The 25,529-nt window shown below is 44.4% G+C and overlaps 1 protein-coding gene and 1 pseudogene across 1 annotated transcript in view; one reads left to right on the top strand and one right to left on the bottom strand.

The window, feature by feature from the left end:
• Positions 1–25,529, bottom strand: part of LOC124619856 (dipeptidase 1-like) — a 539,272-nt gene that overhangs the window by 151,921 nt on the left and 361,822 nt on the right. Inside the window, exon 4 of the mRNA XM_047146468.1 lies at positions 9,694–9,826. Within this exon, the coding sequence (XP_047002424.1) occupies positions 9,694–9,826 (133 nt within the window). The remainder of the gene's footprint in view (positions 1–9,693; positions 9,827–25,529) is intronic.
• LOC124620776 lies at positions 4,025–4,179 on the top strand (annotated as a pseudogene).

The following is a 25,529-nucleotide window of genomic DNA, read 5'->3' as shown; positions in this document are numbered from 1 at the left end:
ATATACACTTTGCGACGTAAAAAAAATATTCACACTATCGCTAACTCCAAATTAGTGAGGGTTTACTTTATTTTTAACCGCAGTGTCGCTATTATTTTATAAAGTTGAATGTAGAAATGACACTGTACACAGAGAATACGTCCTATTGGGTAAGTAAGCTATGAAGTGGAGTAAATACATGCCTCCGACAACAAGCATGTAGTAGGTAACAAGTCTCTTTACATATGGGATGGGTCAGAGATGAAAATACCAGCGGTCTGCATTCTTACACGAGATAGCACTACTGTGTGGGAGTGGGTCGCCACCGCTGACGTGGCCCGTGGTTGGAGAGGGCCGTATGACGCGGAGACAGGCCGTCGCGCTGGAAGCCTCATAATCTCTTCACCGCGACACCCGCCTCCGCTCCCGTAACTCGCGTGCCACGGTGCGATAACTTATCTGTCGTGTGCAGGCACTTCGGAAACAGCCCAACCCTCCAATCTTCACTGAGCCGTGCAAGGCAGTAATTCCCTGAAGAGATACGAGTGGTTAACGTCTGAGAAACCACAACGATTATCTCGTTAATTTGGTTTCGTTGTCCCGTTTTGTACACGGCATGCTTTTGCTATAAAGAGACCAACGCTACACAAAAATAAAATCTACAGTGCAGGAATTCGGCAAGCAGGTTCTCCTAAGACAGTCGTAGTCACTATACTACAGAACCCACGTCTAAAGTGGTCAAAGATTACAACATAATTTGCCTTATGTCTCAATGTGCCACAGCCACTGCTCGTAAAATGCTGATAGGAATGGAACACAAGAAAGAAAAGAACTCGTCGTAGTATCAGTTGAGGCATTTTTCAGATGACGGCTCAGGACAAAATGGTTGTTTAAGATAAGACAGTTTACATACTCACTTTCAATATACTTGAATAACTACCTGATTTTAATATAGAAATACATTTTAAAAGGCTGTGTACTCTATTACGTAAACCTTTCTATAATACTAGATATTTTAACCTGTGTTTATGCGTGAAAAATAATATTTCAAAAAATGGTTCAAATGGCTCTGAGCACTATGGGACTTGACATCTGAGGTAATCAGTCCTCTAGAACTTAGAACTACTTAAACCTAACTAATCTAAGGACATCACACACTTCAATGCCCGAGGCAGGATTCGTACCTGCGACCGCAGCGGTCGCGCGGTTCCAGACTGAAGCGCCTAGAACCTCTCGGCCACTCCGGCCGGCAGTAATATTTCCGTTAACATTTATTGGCCCTTTTTCGTTAAATCAGTGCCAGTAGGTTATAATGAGCAAAAATTTATTTCCTTAAATGTAATTTGAACCCTCAGAACTCATTAATACATAACAGTAATATTCTTCTTAATAATACCTACGATCGGGGACTCAATTTATTTTCCTGTCGTCTTCCTTCGTATTAGGATTGTCATTTGACTGTCGTCGTTTTCTCCACATTACTGCTGTTAAATGTAGCACAACCTCGAAACAAATTTCTTCTTATTACAAACCCAACACTAACTGCCGAGGCTCCAAATACAATGACTTGCACTGTTGCACATAAGCACTCGCTACATTAAAATGAATGAGAAACGCTGTGCGCACATGCATCAAGAAAACGCAGCCCTGACCACTACCATTGACATAATTAAACAAAACCTTGCATATTGTTGCTGTTGTGGTCTTCAGCCCTGAGACTGGTTTGATGCAGCTCTCCATGCTACTCTATCCTGTCCAAGCTTCTTCATCTCCCAGTACCTACTGCAGCCTACATTCTTCTGAATCTGCTTAGTGTATTCATCTCTTGGTCTCCCTGTACGATTTTAACCCTCCACGCTGCCCTCCAATACTAAATTGGCGATCCCTCGATGTCTCAGAACATGTCCTTGGTCCCTTCTTCTAGTCAAGCCGGGCCACAAGCTCCTCCCCAATTCTGTTCAATACCTCCTCATTAGTTATGTGATGTATCCATCTAATCTTCAGCATAACTCATTGATTAATCCTAAATTCCCGAAGAAGTGCGTGTAGACCTATAGACCCTTCTTCCGGAAAATGCCTCAAGTATGATTTTTACATTGGATTTATACTTTGGATTCAGTGGAGGTAGGGGAACAACAGACGCCACTGTATACATTGTAACACTGATGGAAAGCAATAAAGAGATGTATTAGTGATTCGTAAACTGAGACAAGCTTTTCATCGAGTTTAATGCAACTATGAGTTAAATACCTTCAAATAGCCACATACTGCAAGGACAGGACACTAATAAGCTGCCGGCCGCTGTGACCGAGTGGTTCTAGGTGCTTCAGTCCGGAACCGCGCTGCTGCTACGGTCGCAAGTTCGAATTCTGCCTCGGGCATGGATGTGTGTGATGTCCTTAGGTTAGTTAGGTTCAAGTAGTTCTAAGTCTAGGGGACTGATGACCTCAGATGTTAAGTTTTGGACTCCTCTCTGGGGCGCAGACTTGCGTGAAGTCTTGAGTTGTCAAGGAGAAGAAATTCGTTTACTCTCCTTCGAGATGATGCACTCATACACTCCAGTACTGCGGGAGTGACAGCTGTGTGTGGCCGGTCGGCACGCGGGAGACTGGACAGGTTTGTGCGGCCTTACTGTGATGATGAGATTCGCCTCACCCAACGACTCACCCTGCTTTTGTTTACTGCCAGGTCTCCTTAGACATTCTGCAAGCACCTATGAATATTTGCAATGCTCAGGTTTTCCGCCAAAAGAAACTCAATGACAGCTCTCTGCCTGGAACGCTCCTCCGCTACAGACGCCATTTTGAAGACACCATATAGAGCCGCCAACTATTGGAACTTCATGAAACTGCAGGGGCTGAAACGTGAATATTACGCGGAGTCCCACAGCAAATTCCGCATTTTTTTCCAACGGAAATTGGCCGAAGAAAAATGTCTTACGTTACTTATTTAATGCCCCTCACAAGAGTAGAAAAAAAATTTATACGCCTACACACACACACACACACACACACACACACACACACACACACACATCAAAATCTATTGGCTGCATACTCTCAAACAGAACCGAAAAAGGAAAGCTAAGATAAAGCTCTATGCACAAACTTTAGGCTCCAGCCGCCGCGATTGTGGCTGTTCAAATGTGTGTGAAATCTTATGGCACTTAACTGCTAAGGTCATCAGTCCCTAAGCTGACACACTACTTAACCTAAATTATCCTAAGGACAAACACACACACCCATGCCCGAGGGAGGACTCGAACCTCCGCCGGGACCCGCCGCACATTCCATGACTGCAGCGGCTTAGACCGGTGGCTGTTCAAATGGTTCATATAGCTCTGAGCCCTACAGGACTTAACATCTGAGGTCATCAGTCCCCTAGAACTTAGAAATACTTAAACCTAACTAACCTAAGGAACCGTAGCGGTCGCATGGTTCCAGACTGAAGCGCCTAGAATCGCTCGGCCACAGCGGCTGGCAGTGTGGCTGTATCTAGTGCTGATGACGTGGGATCTACAGCTCTACTGGCACCATAGCATGGCATTATTGTCGTGTGATAACAATACTGAGTACCAGCCTTTTGGAAGCCATATTACAACCGCCATATCACTTCAAAACTGATTAGCGTATTTGTACCGTTCTTTATCTTCTGTCCCCAAATATTCTAAATGTGTTGCCGCCGACTAACGACAATTTGGCGCCAGCAGACGACCACCGCAGAGACGCTGCATGTTAACGCAGCGGTTCCAATACGGACGACGCCTGAGCCACGCCTCCCGGAGTTGCTAGGCGCCACTGCTGCGCAGTCTGCTGTGAAATACGGCCCCAGGAGACAAGCTGACACTTCCAATTCTGCTATGCTTCTAGTTGCTTGTGTCCGGAATCGTGGAGTTCTCGTTCTGCCGAGATGACGTCGGTTTACTGTGAACTGAATTGATCCCTGGTGGACGAACGCTAACAAGGGAAACTTCTCATTGCACCACTCTCAGATTTAGTCGTAAACTGGCCCAGTGAATAGCCCGTCAAAAACTGAACCGCAGATCAAGCATGAACGGTGGACCACTCGGCTCTTGGGTCGATGCAGAACGCAGCAAATTGCGCGTCGACATGTGAACTGCAGGACACACGAACATCGACGTTTCGAACGCACATTGCTGTCCATGGATTTCGTTCCCGGGCCACGTCTGGCTGAGGGTTGGCAAGGGTCGTCGAGCAGATGCGCAAAACTATAGACCTATATCTTTGACGTCGATCTGTTGTACAATTTTAGAACATGTTTTATGCTCGCGTATCATGTTGTTTCTGGAAACCCAAAATCTACTCTGTAGGAATCAACACGGATTCCGGAAACAGCGATCGTGTGAGTCCCAACTCGCTTTATTTGTTCATGAGACTAAGAAAATATTAGATACAGGCTCACAGGTAGATGCTATTTTCCTTCATTTCCGGAAGGTGTTCGATACAGTTCCGCACTGTCGCCTGATAAACAAAGTAAGAGCCTACGGAATATCAGACCAACTGTGTGGCTGGATTGAAGAGTTTTTAGCAAACAGAACACAGCATGTTATCAACGGGGAGACGCCTACAGGCGTTAAAATAACCTCTGGCGTGCCACAGGGGAGTGTTATGGGACCATTGCTTTTCACAATATATATAAATGACCTAGCAGATAGTGTCGGAAGTTCCATGCGGCTTTTCGCGGATGATGCAGCAGTATACAGAGAAGTTGCAGCATTAGAAAATTGCAGCGAAATGCAGGAAAATCTGCAGCGGATAGGCACTTGGTGCAGGGAGTGGCAACTGACCCTTAACATAGACAAATATAATGTATTGCGAATACATAGAAAGAAGGATCCTACATTGTATGATTATATGATAGAGGAACAAACACAGGTAGCAGTTACTTCTGTAAAATATCTGGGAGTATGCGTGCGGAACGATTTGAAGTGGAATGATCATATAAAATTAATTGTTGGTAAGGCGGGTACCAGGTTGAGATTCATTGGGAGTGTCCTTAGAAAATGTAGTCCATCAACAAAGGAGGTGGCTTACAAAACACTCGTTCGTCCTATACTTCAGTATTGCTCATCAGTGTGGGACCCGTACCAGATCGGGTTGACGGAGGAGATACAGAAGATCCAAAGAAGAGCGGCGCGTTTCGTCACATGGTTATTTGGTAAGCGTGATAGCGATACGGAGATGTTTAGCAAACTCAAGTGGCAGACTCTGAAAGAGAGGCGCTCTGCATCCCGGTGTAGCTTGCTGTCCAGGTTTCGAGAGGGTGAGTTTCTGGATGAGGTATCGAATATATTACTTCCCCCTACTTATACCTCCCGAGGAGATCACGAATGTAAAATTAGAGAGATTCGAGCGCGCACGAGGGCTTTCCAGCAGTCGTTCTTCCCGCGAACCATACGCGACTGGAACAGGAAAGGGAGGTAATGACAGTGGCACGTAAAATGCCCTCCGCCACACACCGTTGGGTGGCTTGCGGAGTATAAATGTAGATGTAGATGAAAACAGGAAGAAGGTGTACAGAAATGTGAAAAAAGAAGCAAAATAGAAACAGTGAACAGTCCAAGCTAAAGATGTGCAACATCGTGCAGACTGCAATAAAGGTGTCGTCGTGATCGTGTGGTCGCGGTGTTGGACTGCGAAGTGGGAGATCCGTGCTCCAATCTCCCTCGTGCTCAGTTTCTTTCTTCACAAAATTATGAACTTTCCGACCGGTCATTGACTTGGTATTCTCCTCCTGTAATCGTAGCGATTGTCATACAATACAAGGTGTGATTCAGAAGTTTCAAGACGGGTTAATTTCTGAGTAGGGGAGCGCGCGCAGAACCCTGGAAATTGCGCATTGCTTGCAGCTTGAGTGCTTGTCTTTGACCCCGATCGAAAAGTGGGAGAGGCGAAAATGGAGCAGCGTTATCCGATTAAGTTTTGCGTGCGACTGAACAAAACCGCCACTGAGATTCTCGGTATGATTCAAAACGTCTTTAAGGAAGAAGCCATGTCCCGTGCAAAGGTTTTCTTGTGGTACAAACGTTTCAGAGATAGCCCTGGGAATGTTGAGCCGAACGGATCAAAATGTGGAGAGAGTGCGGGAACTTTTAAACAATGGGCGATTGGATTCTCCACGGCAACGCAGCCGCCCACAGATCGCGCGCTGCCGCCGAAGTTTTGGTCAAGTTCAACGTGACAACACTGCCGCAGCCACCCTACAGCCCCGACTTGGCCCCAAGTGACTTTTTCCTCTTCCCCCGAATCAAGACAAGCCTAAAAGGGAAGCGATTCGATTCCATCGACGCCATCCAGCAGCCTTAGACGAGAGCCCTTGACAGCGTGACGCCAGAGGCCTTCCAGAAGGGCTACGAACAGTGGAAGACGCGCTGGCAGCGCTGTGTTGATCCTGAAGAATAATATTTTGGAGAATTTTAGTCCACTGTACTTAAATTTCCAGTAAGTTTCTAGTTCTGATTTAAGTATTGAAACTTTTGAACTACACCCTGTATATTACCGTCGCGAGTAAATGTGATGAAGAGTGAGAGCAAGCGAAATATCTAACAGACCTCTCGCAGAAATGAAAGCAACGAACAAGTGTGAACTATGTCAGATCACAGGAATTCAAGAGTCAAATCTTCCAAAATGGAACGCAAGAATCATAACATGTGGTACTTGTACAGAAGAAGAGGACCCTGGAGGACCCTTCCTTACTTCTCGCTGTTGCAAAAGGACGTTACCCCACGATACATACACAGAATTGAATATGACGATCTGGCACTTCAATAATCGGATGGACAGTTCGTAATTTTGTGAAGAAATTACATGAGGTACAAGGGAGAGTTGAACACGGCTCTCGTCCCTCGGCAACATCTTGACCACATAACCGAGACGCTGTGGCTATTCAGATTCGATCGATGTTGCCCATGTTTAGCTTGGACCGTTCCTGTCTCTTTTGCTTCTTTTTCCACGGTTCACTACGCTTTCTTCCTGTTTTCATGCTTGATCTGTATTTAGTTTTAGACGAGCTACCCAGTGGGCCAGTTTCCGATTAAATCTGAGGTGTGTGCGATTTGGAGTTTCCAAGAAACAGTGGTGTACAGAACACATTCAGAGTTCAAGTACGTATGTTTTTTAATAAGTAATGCAAAATGTCTTCGTCTCGTCCAATTTCGGTTGGAAAAAACGCGGAATATGTTTTATAGAGTTTCAATAGGTGGTGGCCTTATACATAGCCTTCAAAATGGCGTCTGTAACCGAGGCACGTTCCAAGCAGAGAGCTGTCTTTTGGGGGAAAAACCAGAGCATCGCAGCTTGCAGACTATCTGCGGAGACCTGTCTAATCTCCCGCGTGCCGGCCGGCCGCCCAAAGCTGTGACTTCTGCAATGCTGGAACGTGTAGACACTCGTTTGTAGCGATCGACGGATTACGATCAAACGCCTCGCTGCACAACTGGACTTCTCTGTCGGCAGTGGTGACACACTCGTCCACAAGTTGGCGTACTCAAAGAGGTGTCTACGTTGGGTTCCGCGCCGTCCGACAGGAGACTATAAAGAGCAACGTGCATCTGTGCTGAACTACTTGCGCGTTCGGAGGCTGATCGTGATAATTTTTTACCGAACATAGCCACAGGCGATGAAACACGAGTTCATCACTTCGAACCGGAAACAAAACTGCAATCCATGGAGAGACGCCACACGACCTCTCCTGCGAAGAAAAAGTTGAAAGCCGCACTACGGCGGCACAAGCCACTCAGGTGAACAGACACTATGCTGAAAAATAGGGTTTTGTAGCCAGAAGAGTGGAGAATAATATGGTGTGTTGACTTTCTGAATAAAATCAACCAGCTTTGAGAAAAAAAAGTTGCATTACTTACTGAACGCACTTCGACCCGCCAGGTTAGTGGACAGCACTAAAGCGCTACTTCCTGGACTCGGGTAGGCGCGCTGGCCCCGGATCGAATCCGCCCAGCGGATTAACGACGAGGGCCGGTGTGCCGGCCAGCCTGGATGTGGTTTTTAGGCGGTTTTCCACGTCTCACTAGGTGAATACTGGGCTGGTTCCCATTTCCCGCCTCAGTTACATGCCTTGCAGGTATTTGAAACACATTCGCACTATTTCATGATTTACGCTAGTTGCAGACAGCTGGGGTACACTGATTCCGTACGGAGGGGGGGGGGGGGGGTCGTCAGGAAATTCAAATTAACCTTGCCAAAACCGATTGTAACCACGCAGACCCTGCGAAAACAGCGGGACAAAGGCCTAAGAGGAAGAAGAAGACTTACTGAACGCACATCGTAGTACAGATAATGTAGTACAGTGTTTGTTGCAGCTTTTTTTGTGTATTTGTGACAACTTAAGAGTTATCTGTTCACGCGCTTCTTATACAGAGTCACAACGGACTGGAGAGCTACAAAAAATGTGTTTTTTCAGAGCTCAATAAACTATTGTGTTTACTTACTGTGCGTGTTAATTCATTGATTGTTCTCCATGTCCAAACGCATGAACAATAGGAATACAACACTAAGAAATTGTGTTTATTAACTTTTACAATGGCTTCTTATGATCTGTCGTCAGCTGCTTTGTACTCTGTATGTACCTACACAAATTTATGTTAATGAGCAGGTTTACTAATTACATAGTATGATGCTGGTTGCAAGGTATATTCACTAAATGCCGGTAATGACTGAGGGAGAATAAGGGCGGGTAAGGTAGGTCTAGAGCACTCTGAATGGGAGATGCCATTACGATCCCAGCCATATTCTGTATTTCTTACCGTGTCGACGATAGCAGTCATCGGAAACTATATTTTAACATTTTAACATCGGTTTTGACACGACTTCGTGTCGTGCCGTGCAAAGATGCGGTGCCACACCAAAGTCAGCAACGCACATCCTTACCGTAGATATTAGCGATGAATCGCTGCAATCCGCTACTATAAATGGGAGAGGCTCAAGAAGACACGCCCCCTCTCTCAGCAAAACAGCGCCTCGCACGCACGGGGGTCAGTATAGAGACGAGCATGGAAGCACTCTGTCCCCGTTCCTGACCTCGGCTGAAGTAGATGGGTTGGGGTTGTTTGGGGGAAGAGACCAAACTGCGAGGTCATCGGTCTAATCGGATTAGGGAAGGACGGGGAAGGAAGTCGACCGTACCCCTTCAAAGGAACCATCCCGATATTTGCCTGGAGTGATTTAGGGAAATCACAGAAAACCGAAAATCAGGATGGCCGGACGCGGGATTGAACCGTCGTCTTCCCGAATGCGAGTCCAGCGCGCCACCCCGCTCGGTAAAGTAGCTGTTCCAGTCTCAGACGAAAATGTACTTTTGTAAACTTTCAGCATTGCAAATTCAAGACAAGAGTTTGTTAATCAGTGCAGTAAATGATACTCTAACAGTCAATGACAGTTGTAAATTCACTCCTGTGGCAAAGGATTGTCTGAAGTTTAGTAAATAAGGTAGTAAGCCAGCTATACTTCGTATGTTGTAGTTAGACGAGACCTCTCACACAGCAATGAAAGAACCCATAGTTATGGCCAGACGATTGTTGGTTCTTCTGGTTATAATACTTAGCCACCCCAAATCTCTTAGACCAGAACACTGTTTCATAAATATCGACTAGTGCAGTGAAAAAGACGCAACAAATAATATGCCGATGCAAAGAAGAGGAGGAAAAGCAACGAGTATGGGGCTGTTGGAACTGGTACTGACCGTTGGCCGTCTTGACGAACTGCAGGTCCTTGGGGTACTGCTTGATGAAACGTTTGATGACGTCTATCTGCTCCAGGGTCTTCTCCACTGCGTCCTCGTACTGCGACTTACAGTCCACGTACGCGACCCAGAACTGCAACACAGCAAACAAGCCAGAGTTCTCACTACGTGAAACCAAGCGGGAATTTCAGATTAGCAGGGTTCAATCACAGCAGCGCTAACAGATCCATTGGCCACGGAAACCTTGCGTCTACACGACAGTACAAAACAATAATACGAATTCAGTAAGAGAATGAGAGTACAATGCCTGATTGAAAAAAAGGAAACATAGACAAATCTCTTAAAGAACAGAAAACAGGTGGCAAGTTAGTAAAAGCTGTTAAATACTCGCTTAGAACTTAAATTAACTGTTTACATTAGATTTTCAACACAGTATGTTTTCAGAGACCTGCTGCTACATTTGTTACTGGCCGGTTCGATCAGTACGAATGTACTGCAGAAATGAATCGTAAGAGTCGATGTTAACCCAAGGAAGGAAGAGGATCCTTTCGCGAAACTGTAACAGAACCGATATTTGCGACAGACTGCAGACTATTCTACTGCCTCCAACGATCATCTCGCGTAGGGAGACTAGGACCCATACACAAACGCACAAGCTGTCGTTTTATCAGCTGTTGATTTTCCCCCGCTCCATTTGCGAGTGGAACGGGAAAGCGGGTGACTAGCAATGTTACGATAAGGTATCCTTTGCCAGGTACTGTACAGTGGATTGCACAAAGTATACAGTGTGAACAAAAATTCACACACTCTGACACCATAGTGCGATTCCTTGCATACTAATGGTACAAAAATTTCCTTAGCAGAACTTCGTCCCATGGGTATGTTCAGTAGAAAATGGACATTAAACAACGGCAATTTGGAACATTACAATCACTCGTACAAGTAACTTCATTCAATACTACGACTGGCGATCAATAAATAATACAACACATTTTTTTTCTCGGCCAGTTTTGGTTGGAAAAAAAATGCAGAATTTGTTGTGGGACATAGTGGGATATTTCCGCTTCAGCTCCAATAGTTTCATCTGCCAGACATCTGCATTTACCTGTACACGGTGCTCGAAAATTCACGGAGTCTGACGCCACAATGCGATTCCTTGACCGATAACAATTCAAAAAATGTGTCTAACAGAACTGAGTACCACGCATGTTTCCTTCATAAATGAACGTCAAATAAAGGTAATTTGACAACACTGTAATCACATATACGTCAAGTACCTTATCATTCGTGTTGCTCTGTGCTGTTTAGTTTGTGTAGTGGATACAGTTTAGCATTAGAGTACTGGCGTACAAGAGTTAGATTCCAGGCCTAGGTGTACTTTTTCCTATTTTCTGATTTTCTTCTGCCTAATAAAACTGTGGTGGTGTACACTGTTTCTTAAACGATACATAGAGGAGTTGGTGCAGGGGTTGGACAGCAATATGGAAATACCAAAAACACATAACCATGTCTAAAACGCTGTATGAAAATCTTTGGCATTCACAACAGCTTCCAGTCGTCTAGGTATGGATAAAAACAGCTCATGTATGCTTTTCAGTGCAGTCTTATACCATTCTTCTTCCAAAGTAGTGGCAAGTACAGTTAACAATCATGGAAGTGCGTAGCGATTATCCACCCTTCTCTCAAAAGTAGACCATAAAGGCTTGGTAATACCGAGGTCTGGTGATTACAGTTTCCAGGGCAGACGCGACAATTCGTCTTAGTCCTCACAGAACCAGCCCTAACGACACGAGCTGTGTGAACGGGGGTCTCGTCGTCTTGAAATACAGCATCACCACTGGGGAACAAACATTGTATGATGGTATGGACATGATCAGCCAAAATGGGCACATAATCGTTGTCAGTAATGCGGCCGTACACAGTAACCGCGGAATAGCACAATATGGCTGCGCAAATAATCATCGAACCCCCTGCATGTTTCTCTCATAAGTTGGAAACGGTGCGAAGCAAGACTCATCTGACCAAATTACTTTCTTCAGTTGTAGGTTTCATAGTTTTGGCAGCACGTTTTCCTGTTGTTGGCATTTGCATCACAGATGTGTGGTTTTCAATTCCAGGTCGCCCTGCAGTTCCCAACTTATGAGTATCTCTTCGCATTCTTTTGGAGCTGACAGGAAGGCGCGTGCAACATTCAGTGTCATGCCAACAGTGGCTTGAGGATAATTGTTATGAATCGCATTTGACGTCCTGACCCTCAGATTTTCCCATTGTTAACCTAGGCGTCATACACAATGATTCAAATAAGCTCTTCAGTTCCGGAACCACTTAAGATATCTTAATCTACTCTTCACTACTACTACTACTACTATTACTACTACTACTACTACTACGTGATCAGGCCCAGTGGACCACACGCATCTACAAGTTTCCTCCTCCACTGTATTCTGTCCATTGCTGCTATCCGCCATCCGTCCACATCTATTGACACTTGGTTTAAACCTTCATGGAGTCCATCCCTCCAACGCTTCTTGAGTCTCCCTGGCGGTCTCTTTCCTGTAGGTGTGAAATCCAGGAGCTTCCGAGGCCATCTGAGATCCTCCATCCGGGCCACATGGCCGGCCCACTTCATTCGTTTGGCCTTTGACATTTCCTGCTATGTTGGGCTGCTGGTATAGTTCCTCAGGCTCTTGGTTGTATCTGATCCTCCATTCCCCTGTATCTGCATCCAGAACCGGACCGAAGATCTTCCGAAGCTCTTTTCTCTCAAAAACAAGGAGCTTATGGAAGTCCTGTTTCCGGATACTCCATGTCTCACAGCCATATAGAACAACAGGCTGGATCAGGGTTCTCTCTTCAACCAGATGAATTTTAAAAGCCACACAACACAACATACAGTGTCTTGTCATTGCTGTTGCTGTAATCTTCAGTTGGACGATGCAGATCTCCACGCAGTGCCAATGCTCTGTAAATTTCTTCACCTCTGCATAACTACTGCAGCCTACATCCATCAGAAGCTATTTGCTGTATCTGGATCCTTGACTCCCTCTACAATTTTTACCCTCCCCCAGCACACCACAGCACACCCACCCACGTTTTTCTTGTCGTTCAGAGATTAATTAAAGAGCTATCGGTATCACATTCTACTCTTCAGATTGAACTACAGTAATTTCTGTAATTAGTATCCAAGACTTAGAAACAAATTCAACCGCTCTCTCCGAATTATGGTAAGCAGTTGCGGATGCATCACAATATTTTGATCTCTGGATACGCCTGCTTCGAATGCCGAACCGATTAATGCTTTATGAAGAAATTCGTGATATTATTTTCAAATAAGAATTACTTCGGATAAAATGGGCACTGAGGAAATGTAGCTTGCTATTCTGTCTTCGCAATCCACATGTAACTAGCGCTGTCCACCTTGCAAAAAATCTTTCGCAAACCAAGGGAAAATAGACTCTCTACTTCCTTATGGAGTTGCAGAAGGAACGCGAAGGCAACATCTGAGGAACTCTGATAGAGTACGACAGTGTAACGAATGTGTCGAAAGTTGTCGCTGGAAGGGGGTCGCAATGCTACGAAGAGGAAATTAGTAAATGTTTAGAATCTTCACTATCCAAAATCTACACTACTGGTAATTAAAATTGCTACACCACGAAGATGAAGTGCCACAGACGCGAAATTTAACCGACAGGAAGAAGATGCTGTGATGTGCAAATGATTAGCTTTTCAGACCATTCACACAAGGTTGGCACTGGTGGCGACACCTACAACGTGTTGACATGAGGAAAGTTTCCAACCGATTTCTCATACACAAACAGCAGTTGACCGGCGTTGCCTGGTGAAACGTTGTTGTGGTTCAAAATGGTTCAAATGGCTCTGAGCACTATGCGACTTAACTTCTGAGGTCATCAGTCGCCTAGAACTTAGAACTAATTAAACCTAATGACATCACACACATCCATGCCCAAGGCAGGATTCGAACCTGCGACCGTAGCGGTCGCTCGGTTCCAGACTGTAGCGCCTAGAACCACGCGGCAAAAACGTTGTTGTGGTGCCTCGTGCAAGGAGGAGAAATGCGTACCATCACGTTTCCGACTTTGATAAAGGTCGGATTGTAGCCTATCGCAGAATATGGAATCGGTGGATTCAGGAGGGTAATACGGAACGCCGTGCTGGATCCCAACGGCCTCGTATCACAAGCAGTCGAGATGACAGGCATCTTATCCGCATGGCTGTAACGGATCGTGCAGCCACGTCTTGATCCCTGACTCAACAGATGGGGACGTTTGCAAGACAACAACCATCTGCACGAACAGTTCGACGACGTTTGCAGCAGCATAGACTATCAGCTCGGAGACCATGGCTGCGGTTACCCTTGACGCTGCATCAAAGACAGGAGCGCCTGCGATGGTGTACTCAACGACGAACCTGGGTGCACGAATGGCAAAACGTCATTTTATCGGATGAATCCAGCTTCTGTTTACAGCATCATGATGGTCGCATCCGTGCTTGGCGACATCGCGGTGAACGCACATTGGAAGCGTGTATTCGTCATCGCCATACAGGCGTATCACCTGGCGTGATGGTATGGGGTGGCATCGGTTACACGTCTCGGTCACCTCTTGTTCGCACTGACGGCTCTCTGAACAGTGGACGTTACATTTCAGATGTGTTACGACCCGTGGCTCTACCCTTCAGTCGATCCCTGCTAAACTCTACAGTCCAGCAGGATAATGAACGACCGCATGTTGCAGGTCCTGTACGGGCCTTTCTGGATACAGAAAATGTTCGACTACTGCCCTGGTCAGCACATTCTCTAGATCTCTCACCAACTGTAAACGTGTGGTCAATGGTGACCGAGCAACTGGCTCGTCACAATACGCCAGTCACTACTCTCGATGAACTGTGGTATCGTGTTGAAACTGCATGGGCAGCTGTACCTGTACACGCCATCCAAGCTCTGTTTGACCCAATGCCCAGGCGTATCAAGGCCGTTATTACGGACAGAGGTGGTTGTTCTGGGTACTAATTTCTCAGGATCTATGCACCCAAATTGTGTGAAAATGTAACCACATGTCAGTTCTAGTATAATATATTTGTCCAATGAATACCCATTTATCATCTGCATATCTTCTTGGTGTAGCAATTTTAATGGCCAGTAGTGTACTATTACCTAATATAGAAAGGCGTAGATTATTGTACAGTCAGAATAGACTACTGTGGGAGATTTGCCTCCTCTACTTTTCAGTGATGATAAATCGCGATGTTCAGCACGGTGCGAGGTAGTAAGTTTTTCTTTTTTTCCTGGCAGGCGAGCTGTGTTTGCCTCCTCTACTTTTCAGTGATGATAAATCGCGATGTTCAGAACGGTGCGAGGTAGTAAGTTTTTCTTTTTTTCCTGGCAGGCGAGCTGTGTTTAACCACTCTACTGAAGCTGGGGAGAAGTAGGTGGGCTAAGCATTAAGTTTTTTTAATTAAACAAAGGGAATTTGAAGAATAAAGCCACAGCGACAAGAAAATGCCCAACCTTTCTGGGAGATAAATAGAATTCCTTTTAACTGCGAAAAAGCTTACGAGGGTCTTGTCACAATAAAGATAGGCGGAGAATGTGAATGAGGGGACAGGGGTGGAAGACAAAAGACGGTAAGAGCCACCTTTGTTTTCCTCGGCGCGGCGCCGACGGTGTTCCGGCCTAGCAGTAAGCCGATTAGGGCAGGTGGCCCGGCCTCGTGCTCGCTGCATGCAAACGCGGACGTCTCGGCCACCGCCGGTCTACGCTTCGCTACCGTTGCGGCGGGCTCTTGCGCATCGGACTGTGACCGTGTATTCATGGACACTCGAAAGCGACTGCGTACTCACATCCTGTTAATTTGCACGCTACTGGCATTTTTCATCACAATCATCATCATCATCATCATCATCATCATCATCATATCATCATCATATCATCATCATCATCATCGAGCGGTGGTGCACCCAACCTAACCTAGTCTGATTTAAAGCAACGGGGAGTTGCCGCGACAAGTACTCTGTGGAGGCAGCCGCCACGGCGCTCTTCTTCGCGAGATAGAAAAACGATTTAAGGTCTACCTCCTGCAAAAAGTGGATAAAACATCCGAAATTAACCGATGGGTTGGATTTTCATACTGCCTCTATGTCAGAAATCTGTCCTTAATATCAATTAGATCGGGTGTCATGTTAATTGTTTTGCAACCGGTGAAATATTGCCGTCCGGGAAACTAACCCTTGCAATACTAGCACAAGTCGACCTCTCATCCGCATTCGACACTGTAAATCACAAACTGCTGCTCACTAAAATATACGCTATGACTAATGATTCCGGGCTGATACAAATTATATCAACTCTTCTCAGCAACAGACGGTTCATCGTAAACCTAGGAGGGTAGCGAAGCCGATGGCGTATCCAGAAAAATGGACTACCCCAAGGCAGTGTCCTCGCACCCACTCTTTTCAACATATATGTGAATGATCAACCAGTTGCACCAGGGACTAGGAGCTTTGCTTACGCGGACGATCTTGCAATAGCCGTGCAGGGTCGGAACTTTAACGACATAGAAATTAGCCTTACGAATGCCCTCAACGGTCTAACGCCATCCTACGAAGTCAACTGCCTACGCCCGAGCGCAGCAAAAACATTATCGTGCCTATTCCATCTTCGAAACCGAGACGCCAAACATACCCTAAACTTCACGTGGAACAACCAACGGATCGCGTTCAGCAGCACTTCTTGTTATTTAGGCGTCACCCTTGATCGCACACTTACTTACAGACATCATGTAGACAAGGTCAGGGGCAAACTATCAACAAGAAACAACCTCCTGAGTAAGCTCACCTCCACAAAATGGGGTGCCGACCCACATACTTTACGTACGTCGGCACTTGCGCTCTGCTACTGGGTTGCTGAATACGCTGTCCCAGTTTGGGAAAGATCAGCGCATGCGAAACGAGTGGATCCTCTGCTGAACGATGCCCGTCGCGTAATCACGGGATGCCGAAGACCCACCCCGGTTAGCCAACTTTATTTGCTTAGAGGCATAGCTCCACCCAACATCAGACGAGCTATAGCAAGCGAAGCAGAGCGCCTCAAGCAGCTGCGCGACCAGCGCCATCCTCTCTTCGGACAAAACCCTCCACACACACGTCTAAAATCAAGACGGAGTTCCCTCACCTCAGTTCAACCGCCCGAAACCTCAAAACAAAAGGCCAGATTGTCAAAATGGCAAGCACCACTGCCTACATGAGACCAGGCACCTCTAATCTCACCCAACGAAGTGGGCAGATGCAACGTAAACATGTGTAAATGGGGATACCGAGACGGGACGGACACGTGCCAGTGCGGACACACCCAAACAATGGACCATCTCCTGGAATGCAGCAACATGGGGGAAGTGTGCAGGAAAGAAGATCTGGCAAACGCTACGGCAGTGGCAGTCAAATGCGCTGAATTTTGGCGGGACGTGATGTGATATGATATATATATACTATGATTGTCTTTATATTGTAATGTGACTCCCCATTTTGGGTTTGTTTTATTAATACATGTGTGTATTTGTGTGTATATGTAATATGTGGGTTGTCTATGGCTTGGACACGATTAAATAAATAAAAATACCAGCACATTTTCAGTAACGTGTGTTACCAAGTGGGGAGAGGTGGTGGTGGTACTGCATGCCCATTTAAAAAAAAAAAAAAAGTTGTTGGCTTGTATTAACAACATACTTTTTAAAGAGGTACTGATGTGTAAGTAGAGTCCAGAACCTCAGTATCTTTTATCACACTCTTAGCAATACCGGGTGATCAAAAAGTCAGTATAAATTTGAAAACTGAATAAATCACGGAATAATGTAGATAGAGAGGTACAAATTGACACACATGCTTGGAATGACTGTATCATCAGAGTTGGGAGGGCGGTAAAAGAATCCAATTATTAATTTATTCCGATTGGCAAGAATGGCTTCTGCCCATACTAACTTATAGGAACTATCTACTTCGGTTTCGCTGGAAGATAAACTACTCCTAACAGCAACAAACACGCATCCGTCAACTGTATTTAGCATCTTCATTGCCCCCTGCAGAATGCGGCCGAGAACTGTCATGAAGAACGAAATGCATGACAGTTGCACTCATACGTGGCCGGGGGGGGTGGGGGGGGGGGGGGGGGGGTGGAGAGGGGGGGCATTATTTTGTAGGCATCTTTTCATGCTCACTATGCGCCCTGAAGTGAAAAGAGCGACGTCACGACGATCGACGGGCACACCAGAGGCGCTGTCAAACATATGTATGCAATGTTTCGTCAGATTTTCACTGTGGGTTTCAATTCGCGACCGATCGGACCTTACTTTCCGAATAGCCCTCGTATGTCTTCTCTGCTTAGGCCATCGTCATGTATTTTGATGCCATACTTAAATTCATAACGTGATTATTATGAGAGATAGAAATTTTAAACTTCATACTTGCTACGTGTTGAATATTGATGAAACTGGAAAAAAAAAATCGAAGTTTCTAGCAAGTGAACGCAATAAGATACGAAACTTTGCAGTGATCTGTTGCCAAGCGAGATATTTCGGCAATGAAAAAGGCATACTTCAGTGAGTTCAGTGTTTTTCGAGGTACGCTAAGTTTAACCCCCGCAATACTAAGAGGAATGGGAGGGAGGGGGGCTACTTTATGCACACCTTTTGACAATACTCTCAGGTATTTTATAGTTTTAATTTTTGAAATTTTTTATTGTTTTTGATGAAGAATTTTATCAGGTTCCATAAATGTTTTATATTTTTCAGTTAAACTTAACACAAAAATTTAAGTTTAATAATAGATGTGACTTTTCACAATGAATGTCACACCAGTATTCTATATTTTCAAGTTTAAGACTCTACTTGCATATCAGTATCTCTTTAAAAAGTATATTGTGGGTAAAACTCAACAATTAACGAAATATGTATTTTTTAAAAACATTTGTAGTGGTCATAAGATACCGCTCCCCTTCAGCCGCGTTGGTACAGGGTGATCAAAAAGTCAGTATAAATTTGAAAACGTAATAAATCACGGAATAATGTAGATAGAGAGGTAAAAATTGACACACATGCTTGGAATGACCATAGAAGACTAAGTAAATATTCCAGAACTGAATCACGTAATAATTTAATAATAAGGTTCCGTCCGGAGTATGCTGATGCAATAGTTCCATACTTGATTACATACAACCACTCGTTCGACCGAAGATCCGTACCCGAAGACTGGAGAGTTGGCCGGCCGGAATGGCCGAACGGTTCTAGGCGCTACAGTCTGGAACCGCGCGACCGCTACGGTCGCAGGTTCGAATCCTGCCTCGGGCATGGATGTGTGTGATGTCCTTAGGTTAGTTAGGTTTAACTAGTTCTAAGTTCTAGGGGACTGATGACCTCAGCAGTTAAGTCCTATAGTGCTCAGAATCATTTTTTTTGACTGATGACCATAGAAGTTAAGTCCCATAGTGCTCAGAGCCATTTGAACCATTTTGAACCTGGAGAGTTGCACAGGCCACAACAATAATCAAGAAAGGCTGTAGGAGTAAACCATAAAATTACAGGCCCATTTTATTAACGTCGACAAGAACCAGGATTTTGGAACATTCGAATATTATGAATTACCTAGAAGAGAACGGTCTACAGACAGACAGTCAACATGGATTTAGAAAACATCGTTCTTGCGAAATACAACTTCGCTCACACTAAGAGCTGAATGCTATCGACAAGGGACTTCATTCCAGAAGGCCTTGACATTGTGCCTCACAAGGGGCTTGTGATCAAATTGCGCGCTTAAGGAATATCGCCTCAGTGCGACTGGATTTTTTTATTTCCTGTCTGAGAAGTCACTGATGGAAAGTCGTGGAGTAAAACAGAAGTGATTTCTTACGTTCGCCGAGGTAGTACAGGCCCTCTGTTGTTCCTCAGCCATATATGCGATTTAGGAGACAATCTGAGCAGCCTACTTTGGTTTGCAGATGAAGCTGTCGTTTGTCGTCTAGTAAAGTCATGAGAACATCAAAATCAACTGCAAAAAATCTGTATGGTGCAAAAATTGACCCTAAATAATGAGAAAAGTGAGGTCATTCAAATGAGTGCTAGAAGGAGGCCGCGAAACTTCCGTTACTCGATAAATCACGCAAATCTAAATGCTGTAAATTCTTCTAAATACCTGTGGATTATAATTACGAGCAGTTTACATTGAAAAGAAAACATACATAAAATGGTGTGGGAAAGCCGAACAGAAGAACGCGCTATATTGGCAGTACACTTAGAAGACGCAACAGACCTACTTGAGATACTGCTATTCAGTACGCTCGTCCGTCCGCTTTTGGCGAACTGCTGCGCGGTCTGGGATCCTTACCAGATAGGGGTAACGGAGTACATCGAGAAAGTTCAGAGAAGAGCTGCACTTTTTTTATTATCGAACAATAGGAGACAGAGTGTCACCGATTTAATATAGGATTTGGGGCGGAAATCGTTAAAACAAAGGTGTTTCTCGTTCGGAAGGATCTTCTCATGAAATTTCAATTACCAACTTTCTCCTCCGAATGCGGAAATATTTTGCTGACGCCGACCTACACAGGGACAAACGATCGTCATAATAAAATAAGGGAAATCAGAGCTCGCATGGAAATATACAGGTGTTCGTGTCTTCTGCACGCTGTTCTAGCCACGTAAATGTAGATGTAGTTAATTGGAGATGAAGAGTTCGCACAGGATTAAGTAGCATGGATAGCTGTATCAAATTAGTCTTCGGACTGAAGACAACAACATATGGTCTAGATTACAGACGAAACGGATATGTGGCGAATCTCCGATTCCCAGTCTTATCTTACCAAGTAGCGTATCCAGATAATAGGACAATATCGGCCAGAGACTGGATTTTCAATGAATTATGGAAATTTCGCAATTCGACTTTACGTAATGCACATGCAAGATACTCTAAACACAAATAAAAGCACGATATCTTCATATCAAAACACCGTTTATTATTAATTTTAGGAAAATAAAAATTAGTAGGGTATACTCATACTTAACTAGAGGAAAATTATGGCCACTGAACACAAGTTTCTCTGCATTAAGAGGTTAAAGGTGATTTCGGTTCCCTTCGTGAGCAAGGCTAGTTTAGTTTAAAAATCTTTCGCTATATACACTGCGCTGAAAGATAAATTATCACAAACCTTTTTCAAATTCGTATACTGTGTCACATTAGGTAACCATCTAATCTAATGGCGGTTGCGATCAATTTAAACTGTCTTCAGATAACAGTCAGCTTAGTTTGCAGTCGCGTTTATTTCTGGGCAATCACACTATCATTACTTTCATTTGCCACCTCGTTAAAATCAGCCATCCTTGCGCAAGACTGGAAACCGATGAACATAAATTCACGATTACAGACAGCATTCAGAACTGACGAGGCTTGGTTGGAACGGTTGCGTATTAAAACAAACGTCGGCTAGTCTGAAACAATTCTCTTCACAAGCAGACCGAAGTTACTGCGCAAACATCAACGCTGCAGACATGTTCGATCAATTTAAATACAAGCAACCCCAATACATTTCCGAGAGAAAGCTGGATACCTCTGTGTCTGGCTGGACCGGGAAGTTACATGAGGGAGGGGGGGGGGGGGGCAATCACAAAGTATACGTTGCCAACAGGGCGCACTCGAGGCTCAAACAACTCTACCCATGGTCAACAGGGAAAGCACACTAAATAGGAGTGCGTCAAGGTCTATATACATGACACTGACCAAACCTCTGATGATGTACCAGCTCCCGTCTTGGGATATACAGGTCCAACCCGCCTGCGCTGCCTGCAGATCATACCGAACAAAGTGTTACGCATCATTGGCAACGCTCTACGCCACACTCGCACCGTGGATATTCACAATGAATACCGCCTTGAAATCCTAAAGGATGTACTCAAAAAACTCGCCACACAATTATACAGGAACGCGAGACACTATCCTTTCATCTTTACTATGGTGTACTATGATCACAACTGTAGGTGGAAGCATAAGCGACCAAATGCACTGCTAGCTAGGCCATTATCACCCATGGCGAGCTAACATGCAACTGACAACGTCGGCAAGCTCCTGCACATCAGCAATATTGATTGGATATGCCATCTATCACAACCGACCAACAGGCTAGAGCAGGGAAGCCGAAGAGCTCACACACTAACGAAAAAAAAAAAAAAGGTCAAAACTACGTGAATCCAGTATATGACCTACTGGACACTAACCCATGATGAACCCAAGCAATCAGCTACTGCTCTTACTACCCGACTCGACTGTCGCAGTGGGTTTTTTCCTTGGCTCCTGCCTAGTCCCTTTTTGGCACTACGCTTCAAACCGCTACACTTCGTTTAACTTTCAACTCAATCTACCTCCAGATGGGTGCGTATTAATGGTTAACCATAAGCAGGCGTACGCAAACATCGCAGTACTCACACCTTTCGAGAACTCACTTAGTGAAAACTAACGAATATGCAGAAATGGCAATAGGCCGTTTGTGTTGGTCATCATGCCGGTGTGGGTATGGAGGAGCTCCACCATTTCAAACTCGTTAAAGTAATCCCAAGACGTGTCGTGAGGTTTGCGAACTGCGGCTGATTGAGTCTCTTTTCCTCTACTTCTTTGAGGCATTCTTGGTAAAATTCCAATAGGGTAGGATCTTCTGTCGAGTTCTGTTAGCTTCAACGGCTCCCTAAATAGTTTATCTAGAAAGGTTACGATCAAGTAATTTCGCTTTTCATCTAAGGAACTGAAACTACTTTCTAATTGAGCTTTCAAGAGGCTCTCATGTGTGCTAAGTCAGGAATTTTTTGTACTGTCTCTTCATTATCTGAATGTTCATTTAATACCACAACACGTGATATCACTTCAGATATGTGGAGGGAGCAGAACGTATTTTCGTTGGGGGTTTAATAGCTTAACGTACTGCACCATCAAACACCACTGATGAGACGAAAAATTACAAGCATATCGTGAACAATCACTTACAGCGACATAGCTCGTTTTTGTTCGAGCAGATGACCTACTATATAAAGGTGGAGTTCCAGCTCTTGCAGATACCTCGCACCTACTGAAGCTTCAGTAAATTTAGATCGTTTTGAATCGCCAACAGTTTCTCTTGAACTGAGCTCGGAGGACTGAAATGCATTACGAGACGTCTGCCACTAGCGATCATTAGTGCAGCTTCACGTTGGATCTTTATTGGGCCGGCCGATATGGCCGAGCGGTTGTAGGCGCTTCAGTCTGGAACCGTGCGACCGCCAGAGTCGCAGGTTCGAATCCTGCCTCGGGCATGGATGTGTGTGATGTTCTTAGGTTAGTCAGGTTTAAGTAGTTCTAAGTTCTAGGGGACTGATGACCTCAGATGTTAAGTCCCATAGTACCAAGAGCCATTTGAACCATTTTTTTTTATTTTTGGTTTATTTTCGACCCTCTGAACCGAATGGATGTAACATGTAGCAAACTCATACTCAGCCGCTCGAACACCTTTTCATCTTAGAGCACTATCATTGAAGTATTTTATGTATTTTGCCCTGGTCAATAACTCAGAGATATGTTGTAGTATTAAGCTCCACTGTTCTATTTTCTCCACTGTGGGAACCTAGAAAAGGCTTCATAGTCGGAACTCCGTGTTCCAGCTGGAATTCAGTAAACGACCAATGTGTGGGACTCCAGAAGCTGCCACTGCTATGCAAGCAGGCCCATACATCAGAAGTAATAGAAACAATGAGATCACCCGAAACGTTTTTCATTTTTTCATAAATTCTGTCGTAGGTGTTAAGAACAATTTTATAGGGAAATGCATGAACGGATTGGCTTTTTATAGCGTGGTAAAGCTTGTTCTATGAGTCTTGTAATTCCGGTTCTTTCTATTATATGAACTGATTCGTTGTTCACACGTTTGTTTCCCAGAAAAAGGGAAACTATTGAGAAAATTTATTTTTTAACCAGACATCTCTTGATGTTGTGGAGAAAAATTTATTTTTCAGCTTAGTAGTCTTATTTTTTTAAGTCATCAGATTAGCTTGATGTGCCCCGCCACAAATTCCTCTCCTGTGCCAAACTTTTTATCTCAGAGAAGCAATTTCATCCTTCGTTCTCAACTACTTGCTGGATGAATTCCCGTACACCTTTTACCCTATACAATGGAAGGAAGAAAGATCAGGTTTAACATCCCGTAGACGTCGAGTTCATTAGAGGAGGAGGACAAGCTCGGATGGTGTTAAGGATGGGGAAGGAAATCAGCCGTGCCTTTTTAAAAGAACCATCCCGGTATTCGCATGAAGCGATTTACGGAAATCACGGAAAACCTAAATTTGGATGGCCGGACGCGGGTTTGAACCGTCGTCCTCCCGAATGCGAGTGTAGTGTGCTAACCACTGCGCAACCTCACTCTGTTTTTTACCCTCTACAGCTGCATCTGGTACCATGGAGGTCATTCATTGACCGTCGGAACACATGTCCTGATATCCTGTAACTACTTCTTGTCAGTGTATTCCATATATTCCTTTCCTTGCCGATTCTGCGGGGAACCACCTCATTTCTTACCTTTTCAGCCCACTTAATTTTCAACATACTTCTTTAGCATCACATCTCGAATGCTTCTTTTCTATTCTGTTTCGGTTTTCCCATAGTCTATGTTTCTCCACCATGCTGTGCTCCGAACGTACATTCTCAGAAATTTCTTCCTAAAATTAAGGTCTAGTAGACTTCTCTTGGGCTGGAATGCCCTGCTTTCCGTTGGTAGTCTGCCTTTTATGTCCACCTTTCTACGTACATTATGGAATTATTTTGCTGTCTAGAAAGAAGAATTCTTAACCTCGTCTATTTCGTGATCCCCAATTCTGATTTTAAGCGTCTCGTTGTTCTCATTTCTGTTACTTCTCATTGCTTTTGTCTTTCTTCAATTTACTCTCAATCCATACTCCGTAATCATTAGACTGTTCGTTCCATTCAACAGGTCATGTAATTCTTCTTGAATTTCACTGAGGATAGCAATGTCATCAGCGAATCTTGTCATTACTATCATTTCACCTTTCATTTTAATCCCACTCTTTAACCTTTTTTATTCCCGTCATTGCTTCTGCGATGTATAGATTGAATAGTAACGTCAATGGATTACATCTCTGTCTTACACCCTTTTTAATCAGAGCACTTCGTCCTTGGTCTTCCAGCCCTACTCTTACCTCTAGGTCCTTGTACATACTGTGTATTACACGACTTTCCCTATAGATTACGCCAATTTTTCTGTTTCCAGCATCCTGCACCATTTTACATTGTCTAACGCTTCTTCCAGGTCAACAAATCCTATGAAGGTGTTTTGATTTTTTTTAGCCTCGCTTCCGTTATCACCCGCAACGTTAGAATTGCCTCTCTGGTGCTTTTACCTTTCCTACAGCCAATCTGGTCATCTAACACATCCTTTATTTTTTCCATTCTTTTGTATATTATTCTGGTCAGCAATTTGAATGCATGATCTGTTAAACTGACTGTGTGATAATGCTCGCGGTTGTCGGCTCTGGCTACCTTAGGAATTACGTGAATGTTTTTCCGAAGGTCTGATATATTGCCAGCCTCGAATTCTACTCACCAACGTTAATAGGCGTTTTGTTTACACTTCCTCAAATGATTTTAGAAATTCTGATTGAATGTTATCTATCCCTGCTGCCTTAGTTGATTTTAAGTCTTTCAAAGCTCTTTCAGATTATGATGCCAATACTGTACTATATCGACTCCTGTTTCTTCTTCTTTCATATCATCAGACAAGTCGTCCTTCTCATAGAAGCCTTCAA

Source organism: Schistocerca americana, chromosome 6 (assembly GCF_021461395.2).
Source record: "Schistocerca americana isolate TAMUIC-IGC-003095 chromosome 6, iqSchAmer2.1, whole genome shotgun sequence".
NCBI lineage: Eukaryota > Metazoa > Arthropoda > Insecta > Orthoptera > Acrididae > Schistocerca > Schistocerca americana.
This window is presented reverse-complemented; position numbering and strand designations above follow the sequence as displayed.